The sequence below is a fragment of the Scomber scombrus genome, chromosome 2, assembly GCF_963691925.1.
Source record: "Scomber scombrus chromosome 2, fScoSco1.1, whole genome shotgun sequence".
NCBI classification, from domain to species: Eukaryota; Metazoa; Chordata; class Actinopteri; order Scombriformes; family Scombridae; genus Scomber; species Scomber scombrus.
Genome location: NC_084971.1, coordinates 8,863,084 through 8,888,185, shown reverse-complemented (window position 1 = coordinate 8,888,185; position 25,102 = coordinate 8,863,084). Strand labels below are relative to the sequence as shown.

Genomic DNA, 25,102 nt, shown 5'->3' with positions numbered 1-25,102 from the left:
CAGGCCTCTAGCTGAAACCTCGTTGCTGAAACTGTATTTACAAACCTGGCTCAACAGTTTTTTTGGGGGAGGCTAAACAGGGTTCTCTGATTGACAGGAAGTGATGAGAGGCATGAGATGTGATACGATGCGAGTGTGTGTGGTCACACGTCTCCGTCAGTTACATGACAGCACACTGGGTGGCTCCACAGCAGTCCTTAATGATGGCCGCTCCTGACTTGGTGATGGATGGTTTGTTGGGAGGCGGCTCCAGGACTTGTCTCTTGGGCTTTGGAAGATCTAGTCATTGAAAAAAAGGAGGGAAATGGGTGAGCACAATACTACTGCACCTCTTTGTGATTTTTTATTTTTATTTTTACAAACATGGTCGCTCACTTTGTGCGGCTTTGAGCTTCTTCTCCAGAGGCATCAGCTTCAGCCGGAGGAACTCAGCCATCTCCTTGTCCTCCTCTTGCTCCCTGAGTCACAATACAGCAACGTAAATACAATGCAATCAAACCAGGTGGGTTTTAAGTCAAAACTGATTCAAAGTGTTTTCAAAATGTTCTTGTTTATAAGAATGTAAAATAATGTAAAGTTATGCCTGGTAATAAAATAATCCAACAAATTGAGCAACAGGATACGTAATTTCTGGCTACAATCTTTGTTTTGATTAGGAAGAAGTTCACAGCTTGGGAAATGATTAAAAGTCTTGACTTTGTTGCGCTGTAAACTGAATGGATGTAACAGTTTTGAACATTTCTGGAAATATTTTCGAAACCATTTTTCTCTTTTATTAGCTTGTCCAAAACTCTAAAGTGTTTGCATTTCACAAGAGCACTGAGCTATGGACTCTGGACTGGACTGAACTGAACTAAAGCAGCAGCAGGTGTCACTAATCATGCAGGAGACAGAATATTTTTAGACGGTCAGAAATATCGTAAAGGGTTCTTGAAATACCAAAACTGCGGTGTTGAGTGACCTTCTGGGTCGCTTTCAGAAAAACTGATGGCTCAAATAAGTCTGTGACTTAAATGTAACATGGCTCCAACTAATGATTATTTTTATTATCAACTTTACTCTTCACAACATATTTTTGTTCAATCACATTCCAAAAGACAACTGGAATCAGTGACTTTTTGCCAGTTTTTGAAAAAAAAAAAAGATTATTCAATTATCAAGATCATTGTAAATTGACTAGTGGACTAAATGTTGCAGCCCTGAAATGTAATCATAATACATGAGAGGCACAAACTGATTCACTTTTCTCTTGTGACACACTACAGTATGTCATAATCACTCAAATTAAAATGAAGAGCTAGTATATCTTGGTTTTTTTAAATGATCATTTGTAGTTGCTCATAAAGCTCCACGGTGGTGATTTAAACCCAGCCTGTGATTTTATATCATTTTATATCCATCATCTGAATTGTCTCTCAGTGGGTTATCTGTGGCTGCAACGTCATGGAAGTAGAAAATGACAATGCAGAGCCACAGTCATCAGTCTGTTTGTCTCCCACACACACACACACACACACACACACACAGCAGGCAGTGCTGTGATGATGAAGTGACCCACATGCTCACATTTGCTCCACACATTTACTCTAATGAGGCTCCTTCCCGCTGCCTCTCGGCCATCCTATGTGTATCAAATGAAGAAACAAACAGCGGCGGCTGCTTTTTGCAACACTGTCTGTAAACAGTGAACACACAGAATAGTCAAGCTCCCAGAGACGTCAGTTCCGGATATTAATTGTGCGAGAGGAGTGAGCTCTACCTTAATCTCTCCACCTCAGCATCGTCCACCAGAAAATCCCTCTTCTGCACCAGTTTATGAATCTTCAGGATCAGCTCCTCTTCCCGCTGCTTGTGCTTCTTGTTTTTTTCTTTCTCTGGAGGGTGAAAGGAAGAAAGAAAATGAAGGCAAAGTCATAAACAAATAAAAAAAATGTGCCCAGAGGGAGATACAAGCTTGCAGACCTAAAATATCAAAGCAGATATCGTGCGTTCAGCTAACCGTAAATGACTTGAACAAACTGCACTCACACAGAAAAGTCAGTGGGCTCTTAAACACATGAGTCACATCACAAACAGACTCTTAATTCTCCCCTCATGTATAATTTATAGTAAATAAGGCTCTGACTTAATTATGCAAATAATAAAGCTCAGTGTTTTGCTCCATTTGATGGATTCATTTGCATTCACAGTCAGAGATCCACTTTGCCCAGCCTTACTTTACAAAACTCCAAAGTATAGAAGAAGACACATAAACAGAGGAACCAAAGTACATCTACACACACACACACACAGACACATGCACAAACAGCTCCAGAGGTAGGCTGTGTCTGACGCTGCTGGTATCTAGGCTATAGGCAAAGGGTTTGAAAAATGACTGCAAACATCAGCTTTTTCTCCCATCTGGAAATAAAGTGGAGCAGTGCAGCTACATCGTGTATCCGCCCCGAGGGCAGGACAATGCCGAACCATGGCTGCAGCACATAAATCCCAATGTCAGAGGAGTGGGAGAGACGGTGGGCTCTGTTTGTCACATGACTCTCATTGTGCTGGAGAATAGTCATGGGCCGCCTGAAACCCCCCGACAACTGCATTCATGACGCCCCATTGGCTCGTGGGAATGTCAGCGAGAGCAGTTTTTGCGTGACGGTGTACAGCGTGGGTGACCAGTAATCCCACATGGACAAAATAATATGGACACTTTGCAATATAATACAGTGCAGTCCAGCAAACCAATGAGAACAGAGAGGGTAGGTGGTCCGTGTATTTAGCCACACTAGGAGTTGTGGTTGGTCGATCCACCACTTTGGTTCAGACTGAAATATATAAAACAGCTATTGGAGGATTGCCATGAAATTGGCCTCTCCTTCCTCTGTGTGTGCGTAGCCCATCCTCTTCCCAGGTTTCCATGGTGATTGAGGTTGCATGGCTCAGGTCTTATTCTGGTTTTGACCTGGAAGTTGCTCACCGTCCTCTTGATCAAATTACTCACTATCACTATAATGTCAACCTGTCTGTCCATGCTGTATTTCTTTAAGTTATCTTGCCTTTTTCCAAGCTTTGACTGATAGGAGGACCACAGTGTCAGACTCTATCTCTGCTATCGAGTCATGTTTCTGGAAATTTGGTAGTTTTCGCAATCTGTGGGAAGTTTTTACTCTATAATTACAATTCTACAAATGGTGGTTATTTTAGAGGGAGATACAGCCCAATATTTTTTACAACACTTTAACTGCAACCTACATGAATAAAAATAAAGGATTCAGTAGTTTTCTACCAGAGCTTTATTCCTAGAAAGCCTTGAAACAACATTCAGAGCCTCGTGTTGAAAAATAAGAAAAATTATAGAAAATTGAATTGAACAGTTATCTGAATAAACGAAAATTGTTAATCACAAATTGTTCTGGTGTTAATGAGGACATCACAATACCCTGACATTAGAAATGACCACAGAGTGAATCAACACCTTTCTCACAGTGGACTCAAACACAAGCCTCATAACAGTAGTTCTGTTTTCACTGCAGGGCTGTTGTAAGGGATTTAAGTACTTTATCAGGCCCTTATGTTATTTTGTCCACACTCTATATTTCAGAGTTGAGAGAAGCAAAAGCTCTGTGATTGACAGTGTACACATGTCACGTTGCGTATAAGTCCTTGAACACGACACCCAGTCTCTCCTGCTCACACACACATTGACTCATGATGTAAATACTTAGGGAGGGAGTGTGCTTTCCCTCTGTGATGCATGTGTGACGTCAGCGAACCATCTCAGGACGTTGTTACTGCATTTCAGACACAGACAGCACTGCAACTGACTGTGGAGTTAAAGTGACACTTGGTCACTTGCGAGTATCCAGGGAGCAAAAATTAGTGTTTGCAGGAATTCATTTAGACACTTTTACCTGGAAATCTTCCCTCAGCTCATATTGCTCTCATATCGATGATGCATGTGTGTTTATCTCTCCCTCATAACTCTACCACATCCGAGAGACTTACAATCAATCCTGCAGAGTTTAATGTAACGACACTTCCTATAAATCAATGTGATGCCTGCCGGGGTTATGGGTATCTGGTGAGCTGCAAAAAGAAGCAGTTTCTGCCAAAAACTCTATTTTCGGTCGAGTCCAAACTGGGAGCGTACACAGTTTTCTGGGAGGGTTATTTCCTGAAAAGCTTACAGGCTGGTTTCTAGATGATGGTTTTTGAGACATAAGGCATATGTGTGCGTGCGTGCGTGCGTGCGTGCGTGCGTGCGTGCGTGCGTGCGTGCGTGCGTGGGTGTGTGTGTGTGTGAGTGTTTGAAATATACCTGGTACTGCGACAATCTGTCTCAGGTCCTGCTTTAAACTCATGATGTCTTTGCAGAGCTGAATGTCATCCATCCTAGAGAGAAATAAAATAAAACTGAATCACTGTTTTCCATCAGATTAAAGAACAACAGATATTATTAACTGCTTCCATTTTAAAAACCTTGATCTGTTTGCAGCGATGTTAGAATGAGTTATATCACAGAGGGGAAAACTGGAAGAAGAGCAGTCATGGCTGAAAAATCTCTGCAAAAGACTTCTAGCAATAAAATGTAAATATCACACATTTAGGTTATTCTATATTTTCAGCTTTTGATAACTAATGTAATAAATACTGTCATATTTTTTCACTTCCATTCACTGAGGCTCCCCTGAAACTGTTTGGAGCCCCCCTGGGAAATGTCTGATATATACAAACAGGTGAAATGTAAAAAGCCAAATACCATAGTGCCGCAACTAATAATTATTTTCATTATTAAATGATCTGTGATTTATTTTCTTGATTAAGTGTTATGTCAAAAAAAATGCATGAAAATAGCATAAAAAAAGAACCTAACGAATGACAACAGATAGTCACAGCTAAGTTTTTTTGTTGTTGCATTTCTTTAAAATATTACTTCAACCATTAATCAAATATCAAAATTGTTGCTGATTATTTTTATGTTAATCATCTAGTCAATTAATTCACTAATTATATTCATAAATAGCAACACTGTTTCCAGATTACTTCAACCATGTATTTGGCATTTCTCTGCTTCTTTCTTATGGATATGCTTATGCAATACATATGTGATAATATCAGCTGGTAATATGGGCCCCTGATTTATCAGTCCAAAAACATTCAATTCACAATTATATTAAAAAAGTTTTTAAAAATATTCATATCTTTTCAGGAGCTGGAACTGGTGAATGTTTGATATTTTTAATCAATTATCAAAAGTCAAAACTGCTTATTGATTATCAAACCAGTACTAATATCTACGTATTTTCACTCTCCTACTGTTAAGGAAAAATCTCTTGTACTTGTTATTAAGACATCACAACCTCAGGCCCTGCCCTCACACTACAGGAGGTGTATGTGCAGATGGAAAACATGTAACACAAATCAAACCACGCTGCTCTCTGAGCCTCCTGCAGCCCTGACGTCTCAACCTCGGAGCCACGACATTTTCCCCTCTTCTCCCCTAAATCCCTGCCACCCTCTCTCTCTCTCTCTCTCCCGCTCTCTCTCTCTCTCTCTCTCTCTCTCTCTCTCTCTCTCTCTCTCTCTCTCTCTCTCTCTCTCTCTCTCTGTGCGAACAGTGACAGCTACCACAGATTTCATTCTCCCTGTGATAGATCAGCCCGATGACTCATCCACAGCCTCCTTCCTCCTCCTCCTCCTCCTCCTCCTCCTCTCTCTGCATGTATCCACGTTGCTCTGTTTCACACCTCCCTCCTCTTTCTTCTTCCCCCTTGACCCCTCCCTTCCCTCCCTATATTTGTTTCCCTGGCTCTGCCTTGTGTTCAACTCTCTCAGTGCTATCAGTGGATTCCAGCAGCTTCTGCACTCTGACACTCCATCTGCCAGCTTGTGTGTGTGTATGTGCGCGTGTGTGTGTGTGTGTTTATGTGCCGTCTTGAGTCACAGGGAGCCTGACAACAGAGACGTAAGCAATAAGCAGCGTGGCGGCCTAATGAAGCCTTTCGAGTGGGCGTGTGAACTAACATTATCAACTGAGCTTACTCTGAAATGTGTATCACCCGACACTTCAACCATCGCACTGCAGATGTTAGGGGTGTAATAACCCACAAACTACGCTGTTCAGCTCAATATGTTACAGTGCTGAGACAGTTTAATACTATGTCAATACAGGTGACACAGTTTCAGTTCAGCTTTGTGTAATGTTGTGTAATGTTGTTCATTTAGAGTACACTTTCATCAAAAACTACACATCTGCTTCACATTATAACAAAATCAAGCTGATATGGTGACAGAAGACGTTATGTCAGTTCAGCAACAACAGAACTGCACTCACTCACTGAGTGTCAAATATCTTATAAAATCCTCCATCACAGTGTCGTGATATCTAGATGTATCCTAATGCCAAAAATCAACTGAGAAAACTGTTTGTGGATAAAATAACCAGGAGGGGATGCAGATCAAATACCTGATCCATGAGTCATACTGTATAACCATCCTGCTCATTACCTGTAATGTTGGGATAGTTATTTCAGGATAAAGTTGCCATTTCACTCTTAATTTGTTGACACTTCTAAACTCAGTTTCAAGACACTTCTGTTTTTCACCAACTGGTTATTTCATTTAATTTATCATGGATTTTTATGTTTTAGTATTAACCCTTACATACTGTTCATATTCTGACTCATAATTAGTCTAGACACCAATTCACATTCATAAATTCCCCCATCAGTCATTAATACATGTTTGATTAATCTTATGGAAAAAATTACATTCACAGTCACCATTTAATGGTCCAGGAGAACATTTGATAAAATATGGTGAATGCCATGTTTTTAATAAACTAAAATTTAAAACAAAATGCATTATATTTCCAATTTTGTATACTGTGGGTCACATGAGGAAAGGTTCAGCTAAACAAATGTGTGTAGGGTGTTTTTACAGCTCTCAAATGTAAATGACCCTGATGACTTTGTAAGAGTTAAAAAATGTGTGCTGAATTGTGCTCTAGATATAAAGTTTATCATGATTATAAATTAAAGGACATGGGGAGACCTCGGATGGCTGATAAATTCACATGGTCTCACAATCTGTTTTCAAATGTCTCCGCAGATTATTACTTAACAAAATGTTCTGCACCCACAGTGTTTGTTTGATTAGATTATCCACATCCATGTTGGGATAAGACCTACTCATCTGATAAAGGCAGCAAGGGACAGGGGAAATAGATAACTTGAATAATCAATGGACAAATGGGCAGCTTACTTATGTCACATGGAAATAAACTCGACTGCCTTTGCAATACATCCCGAGAGTGGCAAAGGCGCCATAGCAACAGAGTAAACCTCGTTATCCAGTCAAGGACAGCAGCATTGTATGGATCAGATCTGTCATACTCTATTAGGAATGCTTTTACAAGAACACAGAAATTGACAATTCAGAAAACTCACATGAAGCGTAGCTCTGACTCCCGGCGCACCAAAACCTCTCGCAGGCGCTGGATTCGAGCCATCTCCACCTCGATCTCATCTGGAGACATGGTGCTCTCTGCCATGGACACATCTGAGTGCCCTGAGAGACAGATGGAGGTAAACGTGAAAAAGGAGGAACGAGAAAGAAAGACAGGAAGGAATCATGAGTCCTTAAAAACAGAAGGAAGAGCTCTGCTTTAGACCCGTCTGTTATGCAATACAGTGCTCAGTTTGAGGCCTGTTGGCTAATTTAAATTACAGAGGAGAAAGAAAGAACTAAACATGGCCAAATTACAGAATCCAGTGGCACAACGTCTGCATCTGATTTGAGACGTTAATCAGAAATTATTTTGATTTCTAGTGACAAATGCATTCATTCTCATTAGTCTATTTTAGTTAGTTGTTTTTTTTATCCGTGAAAACTTCATCATACTGTCAGCTTCTTGGCATCAGCCACCTCTTCTCTCTGTGACGTGTCATTTCACAGCAGCCAAGAACTTGATGTTTGGATAGAAAGCAGCCTGTGTGTGATTCAGGTGATTCCAAGTTAACAGTTGCAGCAGGGCTTCAGACACAAATGACTGCTGTAAATCCTTTGGTGGAAGTAGTTTGCTAAATCGTTAACTGTCGCTGATGAGGTAAAAATATGTGCTCGCTGTGAAGAAAAAGCAGGATTTCAAAATAGGATGAGGTTGTCTAAGTGTCCGATGAGGCACAAGAGAGGAAAAACCTTAATATGGATCGATGATCAGCTGTGACTTTATGCTGATTGGGTTATCTCCTCCCTCATCTGGACCACTGACCTCACACTCCCCATCTGCCAAGAGCAGGCAGAGACATTGCAACCGCTAAATACTCTCTACTCTGACCAAACACTCATCACACTAATCAATGTACTGACCACTGCTAATGCTGCAGCACCTGTGGCAACTGTGGCCACCTCGTGACCTTAATGGCATCTTTCAGATACACATATATTCCAAGATTTTTAAGTGTGGATCAGTGGAAGTTCATTTTGACAATCAAAGGTGTCCTGGTTTCCTCCTGTTTAGGACTTTTATTTCATGTCCTTCAGCACCAGCTCCTAATATTCCCATTCATGTACATTGAAAACTGTTAAACAAAGGCCTGACCTGAAATTTTCCACTTTTGTGCAGAACATGAATATTTCACAGTGCAAGCAAATGCACCACAAGTAGACAAGAGAAGGGAAGGCACACACCCAGCTAAGGCTGATACCTCCTGTCAGTGTCCTGTAAAAATAGAAATCGCTAAGGAATGCATAAAAGGAGAAGCTCACATTTGTGCGTGTGACTGGCTGATTTCATACACAGGAGTAAAAAACCTATATGCATGACTCTTGAACCCTGAGCGGTCAAAAGTGACGTGTGGCACATTGATCCACAGTGCGTCTTGTAATATTAGAGGACTGGATCTGCTCCTCGTCCTCCTGCAGCAACATGAACTGCAGTCTACGTTTATGCTGCTTTCCACGGATGCTCGCTGGCAACGGAGCTGACTCACCACAGCAGACAGAAGCCAGCACAGGAGGACCCAGGTTGTTTGTGCCTCACTGATACTGAATCATCACCCCAACGCGTCTGCTGACAATAACAACAAAGTTTGCTCACAAGGTGAACCGTAGCACGATACAACACACAGCATGATGTGAAGTTTAAGAAATATGTTTTGATCGCTTTCATCTTTTCCTCTTTTTCTTGTTTGTCTTTGCACACTCCTCTCCCTCCCTCACAGCCATGTGCTCGCCATCAATGAGACTAAGCTGCATTTTGTCTCAACCAGACCGTTTAGAGTGGCCGACTGCCAGCAAGATAATGTCTTAACAGTTCCTCTCTCATTTGAGCAAGCTACTCACATCCATAATCGGTGTTAGGAGGAACGAGCCCTAATTAAAAGCTGCTGGTTCACCAGGGACAGGTGAGGTGAAAACCAAACTTTCGGGCCTGCACAAGCATCACAGGCAGACGTAGCCTAAACCAGTCTACTCCTAATTAATCAGCTTGAATTTTCTAATTAGTCTCATTCAAACCAACTGCCTGATGAGTGCAAGGTAGGATTATGATTTAATGAGGAATAAACAGCCTGGAGAGCCTGGATGGTGAAGCCACATGGGGCACGACAACCGGGAAATATCAGCATCTGTATCACATCCATTGCAGACGCCCCTGACACATCCTGCAGTCACGCTGTCACACACCGCCTCTGGACCACACCCCCTCCCCCCCCACCACATCCCTCCCTCAAAAGTAAAAAAAAAAACCAGATGGTGATCACAAGTATTATCTGTCTTTATTTTAGAAAGAAGCGATGAGCCTATGGGAGTGTTCGCTCAGCTTTACCTCTCTTGTTTTTTTTTTGGCTCTGGCCGTCTGTGTGTGTGTGTGTGTGTGTGTGTAGACATGGCTGGATCTGTTTCTAAAAATATCCACTGCATTCCCACCCACCCCCCTTCTCTGACTTAATCTGGAAGTTTCTTCTCACCCTGCTCCCATGTGATGAGTTATCCTCAGTGGAAGGACACGTCTGAGGGGACGTCATCACTTTGTTGCTTCTGTCAACACATGCGTCATTTATCAGCTTTTCTCACTGAAGGTTTTGTAACAGGACAAAATGATAAAATCATCTAATACAAGGGCTCTGCTGCATATAACGGTCATTATATTTGTTCAAGTTTGTCTGTGGTAGTATTTACATCTGAAATGATTAGACAAATTATCAATTGAATGAATATTAATTGACAATTATCATCATTTAAAAAGCAAAAGTGGCAAACATTTCAATTCCAGCTTTGCCAGTGTAAGGATTTGGTGCTTTTGTCTGTTTTATATTGGTGTAAATGGAATATCTTTGGCTTTGGACTGATCAGTCACAGACAAAACAAGCAATTTAAACATCATCAGGTCATCATCTTTCACTATTTTCTGACATTTTATAGACCAAACGAAAAACCAATAATTGAGAAAGTAATTGGAAAAAATAATAGAAAAATTAAAACATCTAATTCAATGGCTCTGCAGGTTTAAAATGTGTCATATTTAGCTGAAACTGTGTGTGCTAAGCTTTGTGACCATGTTTGAGTCTGTGGTGTTGTGTTATTATATCAGTAGAAACTGTTCATATGCTCTCATTACATATGATACATCACTACAGTTAAAAGAGATCCTTAAAAAATAATGATTTAAAAAAAAGAAGAAGAGGAATGCACTTTATGTTGAACCAAAACTGTCAACTTCCCTTCATTTTTACATAACACTCAAATATTCTTCCAGGGTATTGATTCTGCATCAGCTCAGGCTTGAAGCAAACAACACACACAAGTTTGACAATGCGCTGGTCTTGCTGTTTATTGTCACAAACCTCGCAGTGGTCGTAGTGTGCATGCAGGGGAATTATCAGGCCTTTTAACAGCAAAGCAGCGCTCTATATCCCAACCTCTGAATGAGTCACGCATGGACCGTTTCAACGCAAACTGCAGGCTGGGTTTTCTGAGAATGCAAAATATGCTGGGGAAAAAAAACAGACTCCAAGCGGTAAATCAACATCATATCTCCCTGCATGACGCTCACCTTTGTCCGTTGTCCACGCCGTTTCCGAAACGGCGCCGTAGCTCCTGAGTGCACGCTCGGTATCCGAGATAGATTTCTTCAGCTCCATGTCTGTGGAGAGAAACCACCTCTGCTAAATCTACACGCGTCCTATGTATGTGTGTGTGTTGGTGTGTGTATGTGTGTGTGTGTGTGCATGTATGTGTGCGTCCTCCCACAGCACTCCGTTTCACCCGGTGACAAGGCTCCAGCGACCCGAGACGTTGAGCATCTTTATTCGGGCGTTCAAGTCCCTCGACGTGTGGATGGAGATGAGGATTCAGGGAGCATGCGCAGTGCTCGCAGGGAGGTGAAGACTTGGGAGACACCCACTGGCGCTGAGATGACGTTAAAAACAAAACAATGGACCCACAGTTGCATCAGAGTTTTGTTTTTTGATTACCTGAAGATGTCAAAGCTCTTCTTGTACACATCTGAAGGATTTATAATTAGAAAGTAAGACTGGAGCCTTTTAACTCATTAAGAAACAACTTTATTAATAGGCTTCAAAAGCTTCAGTTTCATGGAGGCAGGGAAAGGTTGAGACAGAATGAAAGAGAGGTTGAAAACTGTGAATTTAAGGCACAATAGGCTGCAGAAGAAAGCCAAACAGCACCCAAGCAGGCCTTTCAAAGAATATGTTGTGCTCAATATTCCCATAAGAGATGGAGACAGGACTGCAGTTGCACCTAATGATGAGTAATACGTAGTGGTGAGTAATATTTCTCTCTGAACACAAGCCAAAACACACCCAAGATAACTTTTAAACAAAAAAACATCTTCATATCACCAGCACTAATAATAGCAGCAGGACCAACAACAATAAGAATATGCATTACATGGAAATTTTTGATTACATGTTGACAAGACAGTGTGTTTCTGTGGGATCTTGCTGTTTATTTTGGAGGGTAAATGATCTTAATAATATTAATTGGCTCACTGAATGGCTCTGTGCAGGTTGGTGTTTTAGAATCAACACAATAGTTTATAATTGAGCGGCAATGATGCTTCAGCAATGCAACATTTTGGGCAATAAATTTAATCTTCATTTATTTTTGTTGAATGAAAGTGATCTGTTGATTTCATCAGCTTAATCAAGTATTCATATCCTCTTGTCATTATATTTTTGAACCAATGTCACACGTGTGCTTTCATCTACTGTTTCTATGGATATAGTTTTATTTATAGCATGACGCAGTGTGATGTCATTGAGATATTCAGCTTTTTAAATATCATATTATTATCATCTGGACTCAGCTCATTATGAGTCTTGAAACAGATGGCATGTGGAGTATGTCCATTATCTTTTTCTATATCCATTCAGTCCAGTTATTTTTTTCTTTATTTTTATATTAACATCCAAATATTTTTTGCAGGCTTTCAGTATCTCTCTACCTGGAATATGGAACAAATTATAAGAAACAAAAATTACAAGATTTTCGTATCAATTTAAAAATTATTTCTAATATCTGATATTACATGGGTTATTTATGGGATTAACCCTGATTTACCCCTATAGCTCTTTTTCATTGTCATTGCAGGATTAGCACGTGTTACTAATTACTGAGGGGTCTTGTTCTGTTCAGTGAACCATAATGATACCAGGACCTTCAAATCAAAGCAGCTCAGTGGAATTCAATCATTATTAATTTCATTATTTACTCCTGTGGTTTCCCCTGCTGCGACACGTCAAACTGTATTCAGTGAAAAAGGCCTGTTGACTTTGTACCCTGAGAGGGGTTGTAGGGGTGAGACCGTGGAGAGAGTTATAGACAATTAGGAGAATGTTGAGGAGAGTTCAATTAAGAAATTGAATATTAGTGCAGATGCTAGAAAGCCTTGCTGACTGAATGATTTATTTAAATGTGTTGAATAGTCTGTACTGATGCTTTTGGATTGATGTAAAGGACAAATCCACTGAATAAAGTTGTATCTACCTGTATCTTCTCTGATGTTTGAACATAAATGATTCCACTCTGTCAAATGCTTTTGTAGCATCCAGCGTGAAGACAGCTGCAGAAAGATGGATATATTCATTTATATTATCAGATTGAAGTTGATTTTTCATGAAGCCTGTTTTAGTTTGATCAGCTCATCTATAACAAGTGTTTTTCTTTTCACTAATATTTTTGGTATAATTAAAGTTTGGCTAAAGAGATTGGACAGTAGTTACTCATAGTAATGTATCCTTATCATGTGTATTATACATGAAACCTGTATATAACCCCAGTTCAGTAACAACAGATTTAATTTGCGTTGCTATAGCGATATGCTTGTACAAACAGACACACAATTAATTAAATGGATGTTTCCAATTTATTCAATAAATATAATTTATTTCTACTACAGTTAGTGCAACTATAGTGCAAAATGTGATCAAATCATTTCCCCAATACATTACAATCAACAGTACTGATCTAATTGTTGTTCTTTGTTAATACCAGTCAGAAAATAATTGACAGAATTTCATTTTGTACTTAAATAGAGAAGTGGTGGTTCATTTTCCATGTTTTCAGTTCAAACATTGCACATTGCTGATATGAACAAAAGGGAATATTCACTGATTTGACCTTTCAGTTTCAGTGTCAGCATACAAATAAACAGGAATTAATATGTCAGAAACGTACAACTTGAACACCAATAGTACATTAATATTAAATTATACTTCAATATGCAATTCAAACAATATCTGATAAAAGGGATTAAACAGCTGTAGGGATTACACTGTTTATCTATACCCCAATTAAAACACAACAAATTAAATATATTATAAAATTATTCTTAACATTAATTCACTTCTGTGAGGCAGATTAAATAAACACACTTGTCTAAACTACATTTTCGATTCAACTACATTAGTGTCGTCAGGATTTGTAAGTATAAATGGGAACACAACTTAATGCAGAAGTTTGGGACAGAAAAAAAAAAGTTTGCGTTAAACTTTTAAATTCTATACATAAGTAATAACATTCAACTCTTTTGCAGAGCTGGATGCTATATTTATAAAAAACGACCTCTGCAGAGAGCTGCGTGGTGGAGGCATCTGATTTTAAAATGTCAAGAATCACTGAAGGCAAGGAAAACTATAAGAGGTATATATTTTTTTAAATGGATAAAATAGCAAACTCCATTGAAAAATAAGGAAATGGTGCAAAGACAGAAAAGAGAGAGCATGCACAGTTTAACATACATAACATAAAGCACAAACACAAGCAGGCGTTTTCTATGTTCAAGTATGTGGATGTTTTTGACACAACGTTCATTAATCATTAAACAAACTCAAAGTAATCTTCAGTAGTACCTTAATATTAAAATATTAAATTATGAAGAGAAATAGCTCAAAATATGGTGTATTTTTCAGATATGGTTTAGTGTTTTTTTGGGCGCTTTATGTTTGCATAGCTCAGTTGAATCATGGTCCTTGTTTGCTGTTATTGCAATTGTCCTACTAATGTGTTGATATAAAGTACTTAGATATAAATGATAATAAACGTAGTTATGTATTTGATAATTTAATACATAACTGGTACCTGTCTGTATTTGGCACTTGTACCAGAGTGTAAACTGACGCCAAAGCAGATGGTCTTACAGATATTAGAGATCAGGCACTCTGTTGCAGTCGTAGCAGTCTTAAGCTCTATTGCTGAGGGAGAAATTGTGATATTTTAAATGTTTCTAATTTGGCTCAAATTTTATGAAGCTAAAAGTCTAATCTAGAAAGTTAGCTGCCACTCCACATAGTGGATATAACTCTTTTCATTTAGATGTAAATCAGAGGAAACACTTCATCAAACATTTCTCCATCATCACAGCTTCAGTTCCAGGCACAGAAATCTGAATAAATCCTTCCAGTATTACTAAGCATGGACCAATAGAATAATGGACAGGCTTATGTTGTAAATGTTATAACACAATACTGCATTTATGAAAACAACAAACAAACCCCAATGAGGATAAGTCATTGAGATAATTCACTGTGGGATGGAAGGGTAGGACTGAATTACATTTTTCTACAGAGCTGATATGTTGTAAGAATGTTGAAAAATATACTGTGTATACATTCCATTTGCACTTCCCAAAGCACTTTAACGTATCATGGGGATGCACATTTTTAAGTCTGACCCCAGTGAGACTTTGACCTTTGACCCTGGCAATGTTACTGCAACATCAACCATTGAGCTACGCACAAGTGCCATGAGGTTGTTCCTGTGTGTCTCCATCCATTACGCCGCCTGGTTCTGCATGTTTCAGTTCTGTTTCGGTTTAGATACTACTGTTTCCTCTTTGGGAGGATCTGCTTTATCTTTGGAGTCTACGTTCTCCTGTGTGGGTTCTGCTAAATCCTCTTTGGGGGGGAACAACCAAGCAAGGGCAGCACTGGCCGTGCCGTCACCACTCTGACGGGAGAAGCACAGGAACGTGGCCCAGACGAAGGCACAGCAGCCGGTGAAGGTGGTCCGCACGTACAGAGGCACCAAGGCGAAGTTCAGAAACTGAGGGAGACAGACACAGATTACACCACGGCTCTTTTTTACACCAGTATGAATAATTCAGAATTTGTTATCTGAATACTACTTTCAAAAAGATAAATCATTTATGTGTTGTAAGATCTCATCCAGTAACTCAACTCAGAAAAATGTGTTCATGTAATTTAAACTATAAAGCACCCACTCTGTCAGTCTGTCACATTAGATTCATCCCAATTACTGTGATAACTGGGATAGGTCTAATATTTAAAGACAGTTTTACCTTTCAAATTTGATCAAAATGCAAAAGCACTGAGACTGGGCCATTTTAATATCATACCAGCCATTGAAATGAATGGAAATAAAGACATGTGAGAAAACTGAGGATTTTTAAGCTCAAACTCAAAAGTCCACTTAATAACCCACATGTTAGGCTTATCATGAAGCTGTGAAATGTGGCTGACAGCTGTGAATCATTATATAGTCGACCTTTCAGCTTAGATTTTCTTCACAGCTTATTGTCAAGTGGCTAAGAATGAACATCCATTCATGAGAGATTTTCATATTTACCTGCATGAATGGCCAGAACATTAGTCCCGTCTGAAAAGAGAGACAAACAGAAAGTACCACAAATCATTATTAGACTCATAACAAGGCAAGAAAAACTCTAAAATCTAATTTACTTTCAACTTTTGTGAGTGAGAGGTGTGTGACTTGTTGGAAGAGTTAAATAACTTCATCCAGAGAGCTGTCAGTAGAGCTCACCCAAAACCAACTCATACATAATACATTAAGAAAATGACGTGTACAAAGAAATATGGATACACAGTTCATAAACTGTCATCAGGACACACCAATCAGTTTGGGATATGAGTGCACACTTCAACAAGCTAACTGTCACAACGCATCACTGCTAAATCAACAGCATTTTTTTTTTTTTTTAGCAGGGAGCGCTCGAAGGTGATGCTGGCAGACTGTTGTGACAGACGGTCTCTGCTCGCACTCACCTTGTATGTATTCAGGAATTTTTCTCTCCAGTCTTGCGTGATGTCCTCTTTGCCCTCCAAGAAGCTGACGCCTGGTTGACACAGACAACAAATGACACTTTATTATCTCGCTGACTGAATAAAAGCTTGCTCAAAGACTCGCAGTATGTCTTAAAGGAGAAGAGAACATGTCATGACTTATTGTACTATGTAATTAATGCGTTTAACTGGTACAAAGTTTACAACATGTTTTATTGCAATACATTATCAATACAGTGATTAAACATAAGAAATACGGATGTTATTTGCTTATTACATTGTAATTTACAATTATGAGTGTCTGTTTTGTTTTTTTAGAGACATATATTGAATTACTCTGAGGCTAATGCACCTGTTTTATGCCAATTTATGTTTATTAAATATCTGAATGACTGCTCATGAGCAAGCCTGTAATATTTTGTACTGTATTCAGTACTGGCTGCTGCTACGCATAGTGGAAATAATTATTTCCCACACTCGTTACAGTTTTTCTGGAGCATCAGCAATTCATTAGTTTCTCCACTGTCACAGTTTCCAACCCCAGACAAAGAAATACTCATAAATATTAACCCTAACCCTAGTCCAGTTATGGTTTTCAAAGAGCAGCCCAGGGACCTCAAGGAATCCTTGAAGGGGTTCTAAGGGGTCCCCAGAAAAAAGTGGGATAATACATTTTCACTATAATTAATTCCACTCATAAGTGACAGAGTGACAATCTAGCCCAATCAAATCATCTCAAAACAAAGACAAAAAAATCAAATATTGGAACAAAATCACCAAATCACTAAATCAGTAAATTGGAGTTCTATTTAACCCTAAACAGAGAGTACATGGTGGCAGAGTACCTGACCACCGTGACTAATAGAAAAATAAAATGCTGAAAATGTACAGGCTGAGTGGACAAAGCCAGGCTATAGAAACAGGCTGTCACAGGCAGAACAGATTACCCAGGGAAGTCAGACTGTGTTCAATTTGTCACAAAAGAGAGGTGGACACAGCATCTCACTTCTGACTATACTGTGAAAGATATGAGGATTTGAGAAAGGTTTTCTTTGAAAAAATAAATAATATATATATATATATATATATCATGAGTTTATCCATCTCCCTGATTCTCAGAAAATGCCCTATGTATGAAAAGTCAGTGGGCAGTCATAGCTGCAAAATATGTTAAATGTTGTCATACCATAGAAAAGCAAGCTCTGTAGCGGATGTTTGAGTGATTACATCTATGTCTCTTACTATGATATTGTTATTGGTATTTGCATAGTATTTCATGTTTATTATTAATCATCTGTCAATGTTAATGTTCTGTACTGCTTTGACAATATAGGTTTTCTAACCTGTGAATTTGAATTTGACAGAATGTATGACTATTTAGGTCATGGGTTTCACACACTTTCAGTAATAAAACATCTAAAAGCACCTTAGTGTCTTATCAGATGGGGATCCCTGGGACAAAATCGCATCAAATGGGGATCTGTGGTCTAATTTGTGACAGTTTAGGGGTTCCTGCTGTGAACAGGTTTGAGACCACTGCTCTATGAAGTTACTGACTGTCATGCATCACTATGCAGGTGTCTATTATTGTTCTCAGTTCCTGTGGGGACTATCTGAACTTTATCTGCCTGGATAATCAATCACATCACCTCTGCTCTGATATGTCTTTCATGTGACCTCTGCTAGTCATGCTGACCTTTACACTACATGACGAAGCACAAAAAGGAGGTCGAGTTACAAATTGACAGGTATGTGCTGTCACTGCTGTGTGTGTGTGTGTGTGTGTGTGTGTGTGTGTGTGTGTGTGTGTGTGTGTGTGTGTGTGTGTGTCTGGGAGTTAACCATTAACTGCCCGGGAGGATCTCGGTGTTCCCGGGGTTAGCCGGGTTGTCAGCTGACCTGTGTAGAAGACGCTGGTAGCCAAGGGCGCCGCCGTGGTTTGGTCCAGGACCAGCTTCCTCATCACCATCCCAAGGGAATTCCCGGGAAACCTCCGCTCCAGGAACCGCATCCAGAAGAAATTGAAGTTGCCATGGAAACTGAACGCGATCACTGCGACGTTCCGCGTGTGGCTCCAGTCCATTTTCTCCCGGTGGGAAAACCACTGGTGGACGAAGTCTCCACCGGCGAACAGGCAGCCGTACAGGGTGACGTTGGTGACCCACGGGAACCGACGGACGTGTCTCAAAAAAGCCTCCCGCATTATTTTACAGTTAACGTCGAAGAAATAAAAAAGAAATATGAAGTAATGTGAGCTTAGCTGGAGTTAAAGGTAACTACGGTAACGGCTGGACAAACGTCGTCTGTCTGGTTATCTTCACGGCATCACAAATACTGTACATGTCCGTCCGGTTTTCCATGTAAAACGCTCATAACCTTCATCAATAATAAAGTGTAGGGTATGTCTATCATATAACTGACGTTATAAAGTCATATAAATCTTTAGACAGGATACTTGCTTGTGGTGCACCATCCGACACCCGGTACGGGCCCTGACAGTCCGCTCTCACTGGCTCGGTCAGCTCTCTCTGCGTAGCATCACTACGCGACGCCCCTCGTTACGTAACCAATCACAGCACAGCTGCAGGGAGGAGCACTGCTCAGGACCACCTTCAGCAAACATCAGCAAAGATCAAGTGCATCCAAAAAGGGGAGGGGGGGCTGCCCCGATCACAATGACTCATCGGCAGTGATTGGCTTAGTTTTTAAATGGAGTCTTAGGTTACCACTCTCTGTAGCTTACTTGCCTGTCAAATGACCTGTGTGTAACAGAGCCCGACAGATACAGCAGTCTTTTGAGGATGGGTCTATACATATACACTCACAGGTCACTTCATTATGTACACCTGTGCAATCTAATTCAATCCAATACAACAGCTCTGATTTAAATTCTACTATTTTGAAATTCTACATTTTCAGTTTTTGGTAACATTGTCAGAAAAATGATAATTTTACGTTATGTTTATTACTGAGGTCGTATTAAGTGGTGGTGACGTACTGACTCTGGGGTGCATTATATTGACTGGTGTTCCTAATATTTTGCCCCCCCCTCATGTATGTTGATGGAGTGGACAAAATATTAGGAACACCATTCAATATAATGCACCCTGGTATACCACCATCACCCACTATGACCTCAAAAATAAACATAAAGTAGAATTATGATCTTCTTGACAATGTCAACAAAAACTGAAAATGTATAAACTTCATAAAAGTAGAATTTATGGCAGAGATGTTGTATTGGATTGAATTGTTTTTTATAGGACTACACATAATAAAAAATATCTGTATTTGAAGACTGGTGGCCAAGAAATGTGCTGAGTGTGACATTTTACAGCTAAACTTGTCAGTGATTCATGATGTACAACAATAATTACAAATCAAAGTATCAAAATGACCTTAGAAAGACCTATCTTTGGCATTTCTGCGCTGCTTTCCTTGTTATCGGCTGACACATTGATCGGTCAGGCTCTCATGTGTAATGTGATATATTAACACTCACTAATTACAGTGTTCTCAGATGTCATTGGATAAGCAGTTGGCACAACAAAACCTATTCTTTTACTTACACGCCTAACTCCAAAACTCAATTTTCCACCCTCAACTTCATTCACTCGACCTTTAACACTAAATACACACATAAGCTTTTATAACTAAATTTGATCATATTTACATTTATTTCACATCAGGTACAGTTTGTTCACAAGTTGCAACAAGTTGCACTGAATGCTTTAAGCACCTTGCAACCTTAACACAACTGATTAAAAGGCCTTATCCCGTATTAGATGTTGCTCAGAAATCTAATTTTTTAACGGTTTGAAAAAGAAAAAAAAAGAAAGACGAAACTAATAACATCATATGTTGTTGCATTTGTCAAGAACCCATCCTTGCAGAAGAGCACTGTACACATTTAAACATGCAGATAAACACACATTCATAGCCGAGTATACAGCAGTATCTAGAGCATGTGATGAAGCTTCATATTCCACTCATCAGGAAGGTGCTTTTGTTTGCTCAGTGTCTCAGCAGAGCAGAGTCGAGTACTTTGTATTCTCTTCAATGTGTTGAACAAAGTGTCAAAACACATTTATTCCTTATGGTATTTTCATTAGGCCAAACTCTACATTTAAAAAGGGCCATACAGATGGTTTTAAATGTTTTAGCCCATTAACTACATATTGTGCATATATTTAGAAAGATCTTTCATTTCATACCCAAAAAATGTATTGTTTGTAAGATCTTTTCATAGGATGAAATTTGCTTGAGATAGATAAGGTTTGATTTTCTGGCAAAACAGCAACAGATAGTACGTGGCTGAAAAAAATATAATGGGAATTAAATGAAATTTGAATTTTGCAAGTTGATTTTCAATCTGTACAGGTATAAAGAGAACAATGGCAGCATGTAAAGTAGGAAATCAATATAAAAACTGTGGAAAAAGACCAGCAGTTGTAGTTAATGGGCTAAAAATGTACAAAATAATAAGTACAGTCTTTTAACTGGACATAAGACAACAATGTTAATAATTTGCCCAGTCAATCAAAACACTGAAGCTTTGACTTGCTGCAACACAGGATGTGGTGTAAGGTGCAGACTTTATACCACTGTAGAAACTGTAACAGGCATGAGCAGAATCACTTGTACTTCATTTACTCTCTCTACTGGGCCAGCCAGATGAGTAAGGAGAGCCATTCATCACACGTAAGATCCAGTCAGGGGTAAACCCCCACGTTAAGACACAATGAACATAAAACAGACAGCGGGCGGATGGGTCACAGTGTATCCATTAAGCTGAGAGGCAAAAACAGTCAGGTTCCTTGTTAAGAATTATTGGAAGGAGGGACCGGGGCTCTACGACTGCACAACCCTCTCCCAGTCCCCCCGCTCAGTCCTGTGGTAGAGCTGTGGCTGACCCCCGGGGAACAGACTGTCAGAGTTGGGGTGATGTAAAAGGAACTGGATGGTGGACTTCATGTGCTGGACAAAGTGGGGCGGTTCAGCCATTGGAGAGGTGGACAGGTACTGAGCAGGAGAGAGAAATAAAGGTCTGTATTAATGGAGTGCAGTACAGCAATGGAAAAAACAGCTCCTTAAAAAAATAGCCTTGAAAATGATGGCCATACATGAGAAGGAATGAAATGCAGCAAAAGGTGAAGTAGAGCAATTTCTTTCAGTTTTTTTACCTTTAAGATTGTATCATCATCTTGTGCCAACCAGAAGGCAATATCCAGGTTTGGAGACCACTTGCAAGGGCCGATTTTAACAAGTCCTCGGCTTGAGTCGTATATTTCAGCCATCTGCAAGAGGAAAACCATTTATTTTATTCATAATATTTGCACTGAGATTTGCTTCATTTTCTCAATAATGAGACTGTGCCCATGTGTGTATATGGACAATATTCAAAAATATTTAAATTCCCCTTCCAGTCAAAAATGTTTTTTCTTCTTGTTCCTTCAGTTGGATGTTTGAGCTTCACTGTGCAGAAAGATATATGTGCAGAGTTTGACACTAGAAGCTGTTTTCACATTCATCTGCTGAAAGTTTGTCTGTGCTCGCCCGACATCTGAGTTTAACAGGCCGTCCTACAAGCATGATTTGTGACATCACAACTAGTTTGGAGCCAATCCTGGGCCACTATACAACTTACACATTTTGGGGTCGTTGATTAATTGATCAACAAAAAATGTACTGCCAAGAATTTTGAAATAGAATGTCTTAAATGTAAGGATAAGTTGTCTTTTGTCATCTTTTGGTTTTGGTCTGCTGGTCAGACAAAAACAAACAATTTGAAGATGTTCCTCTTGGGTTCTAGGAAACTGTGATTGACATTTGTCACTATTTTCAAAATAACCAATTAATATGAATATGGAAAGATAAATCAATAATGGAAATAAGTGTTGCATTTGAACTTAAAAAATAGATCTTGTGTCTCATGCATCTTATTCAGACACAGAAAACAACATTTCTCTTCTTATAGTACCTGTCCCCCAGTGAAGGTCCGTGCTGAACGCAGCTCCTCTGCAGGTCCTTTCTGAGGAAATGAGGCAGGGAACACTTCTCCTGTTTTAACATTTACACCTTGCAGAAACAGACACAATATGTTATAGGTTGCATGCCATGAAAGCAGAGCATTTCTTTTACTTTGTAGTATATTTATCACTTACCTATCCCATATATTACGGGTCTGTTAGTTCCCTCGACAACAACGTCATTCATTTCTGCAACGACAGAGAACAGTTGGGTTGATTAGGTGAAGTCAGAGCTGGTGAGATATATCTAAACAATATGAAACAAGTCATATCAAAGTCACCTGTGATGCAACATGTTTCCAGATGAATATCTTCTTTCTGTTTCTGGAAGGCTGCTGTAAAATGAAACGTCCTGTAAGTATATTGAAGCTCAAATTCTGTAAACATAATAATACTGCAGTAATACATGCAGTATCTTAAAGGACTATACCCAATATGCTAAGGCTGAGTTTATGAGATGTCTTCGACTCATCGTTAAATCCCCCGACAAGATGGAGCTCAAGTCTGCAAAGAGAAGGAAAAGGAAAAAAAGACATCAAAATTGAATGCCAAAATTGAGCAACATACACTTTACTGTGTGTGTGTTTGTCTGTGTCTTTCATACCTGCCCTCCTTACTGACGTTACTCAATGATGTGACAGTTTTCACAAGGAGCGGGACTTCAGACCAGGTGCTGGAGCCATCACAGTGAGCAATGCAAACAGCTCCACTACCTGACACATGATAAAATGAAATTATGGTAAACACATTCCAACTTCAGACGCAGGCAGAACTAGGCACAAAGCATAAACGTTACCGGTGTGTCGCAGCACGACCAAATGGCAGGTGGTGGCATCATCAGATCCAATGACTGAAACACAATCTGTAATAGATAAGACAAGAATGCATGTATTATCATTGATCCAGAATGGTTAACCTGGAGTACTACTCACTGCTTGGTGATGACATTGCTATCTCTGCTTCTTCCGATGCAAATTTAACCTTGTTTCACCAAGTTAGGTGAGCTTATAGTTGCTTCAAATGTCATTGTGTGATGTGACATTACATTGCATAGGGTACATTTGACACATTTTTCACAGACTTATTTTCCAATAAACTACCAATGATTGTTTTTTTTCTAAACATGGATATTTTGTAAGGCTACATAACTGGATTAATCAAAATAAACGTTCATGCCTCTAACTTTACTTACTGTCTGCTGGCGTTGTTGCAGCAAATTCTCTTTGTTGGACGTACAGGAGGCACTTTGGGTCAACGTCAACGAATGGCTTGGAACGAAATGCTCGTGCATTTTCCTGTAACACAAGAGTAAAATGTATTACCAAACAAAAATTTGGGTTAATCCTTAGTGCTGATTCAGAGGTCATTCTCCCCGCTGTCAACTGTCAACTTCGATATACAAGTAGGAACTGTAGAGTAGTAGGGTAGGGCTGAGCAATATGTCGATATGAGAGTAGATATCATCTCAGATTTTGAATATCGTGATATGGCGTAAGCGTAGTCTTTTCCTGTGATCTAAATTCCTGACCTTACCAGAGGTCTTGTTCTAGCTGTAATAGTATTTGCTTTTACCCACTTAGTCATTATTCCCACATTACTGATGATTGTTTATCCAATATCTCATTGTGTAAATATTTTGTGAAAGCACCAATAATCATCTCTACTATACTGTCACAGTATAGATATCGGGTATTTGGTCAAAAAATGTTCCCTATTGCCCAACCCTAAGAGATGATACCTTTGGATTTCTATAACAACAACAAACACCCCCTGTATGTGGACATTATTTTCCAGAGAGCTTTTTACCACATATATTTTATGACCAGAGAAGTCCTCAAATGATACTTTGTCTATAGTGTGTAAATCATTTTTATTTAATCCTTATATAGTCATTTCTCATTTAGGACACATGCAGTAAATAAACAAGTCGTTACACTGAGATTCCACTAGTTAGTTGTTGCTGTTATGTCCCTGACTGATCTGTCACCACCACATGTCACAACCTATCCTTGTTAAAATGTACCAATATTGTAAGTTTAACTGTCCACCTGTGATACAGCCACTGGTTAAAGAAAAGTAGTACTGTGATCCGGCGGTGGCAGCTTCTCAGGAAGCTAACTTTAGCAACAATCCCTGGAAAACGAACCTGCAAATGTGGGTATCTGTCGAAGAGTTCCGCTGACGAGTTTAAGCAGTCAACTCCTCTTTTTTGAACAAACAAAGGCATTTCCCTGCTCGAGATCCACTTTATAACTCAACAGTTTACCATACTAACATAAAGACCAGTAATTTCATATTTTTATATCTTTTTTTATATTTATTCCAGGCTGCACATATCGCTTTACTGGTACAGCTTGCACTTCCTGGAAGGTTGTCTTTTCTTCTACTCTTTAAATGAGCGTACAGTTATGCGATACAGCGCCACCAACTGTTAAAAAGCACAGTTGTGGAACATAAATTCACCATCATTATTTAGACAACATTTGTACGTAATGTCCGTTCTGTTGAAACGCAACTACG

At 39.4% G+C, this 25,102-nt stretch overlaps 2 protein-coding genes across 3 annotated transcripts; both read right to left on the bottom strand.

Annotated features, from left to right (window-relative positions):
• Window positions 1-160: 160 nt before the first annotated feature.
• LOC133993018 (bMERB domain-containing protein 1-like) lies at window positions 161-19,044 on the bottom strand. Of its 2 annotated transcripts, XM_062431846.1 has the most exons (6): window positions 18,453-19,044; window positions 7,437-7,557; window positions 4,307-4,380; window positions 1,760-1,874; window positions 360-458; window positions 161-260 (listed from the first exon to the last, which is right to left on the bottom strand). In XM_062431846.1, exons 1-6 carry the CDS (start codon window positions 18,754-18,756, stop codon window positions 161-163), a joined length of 813 nt encoding a protein of 270 aa, XP_062287830.1. In that variant the 5' UTR covers window positions 18,757-19,044. The 2 variants fall into 2 exon arrangements, with proteins under 2 accessions (XP_062287830.1, XP_062287839.1); XM_062431855.1 differs by lacking the exons at window positions 161-260; window positions 360-458; window positions 1,760-1,874; window positions 4,307-4,380; window positions 7,437-7,557 and adding exons at window positions 14,915-15,555; window positions 16,099-16,128; window positions 16,536-16,606.
• Window positions 19,045-20,226: 1,182 nt separating this feature from the next.
• Window positions 20,227-24,956, bottom strand: ntan1 (N-terminal asparagine amidase). Its single transcript, XM_062430457.1, has 10 exons — window positions 24,729-24,956; window positions 23,775-23,877; window positions 23,379-23,444; window positions 23,187-23,295; window positions 23,013-23,086; window positions 22,864-22,917; window positions 22,718-22,771; window positions 22,534-22,631; window positions 21,737-21,850; window positions 20,227-21,575 (listed from the first exon to the last, which is right to left on the bottom strand). The coding sequence occupies exons 1-10, from the start codon at window positions 24,807-24,809 to the stop codon at window positions 21,405-21,407; spliced, it is 924 nt and encodes a 307-aa protein (XP_062286441.1). The 5' UTR covers window positions 24,810-24,956; the 3' UTR covers window positions 20,227-21,404.
• Window positions 24,957-25,102: the final 146 nt, after the last annotated feature.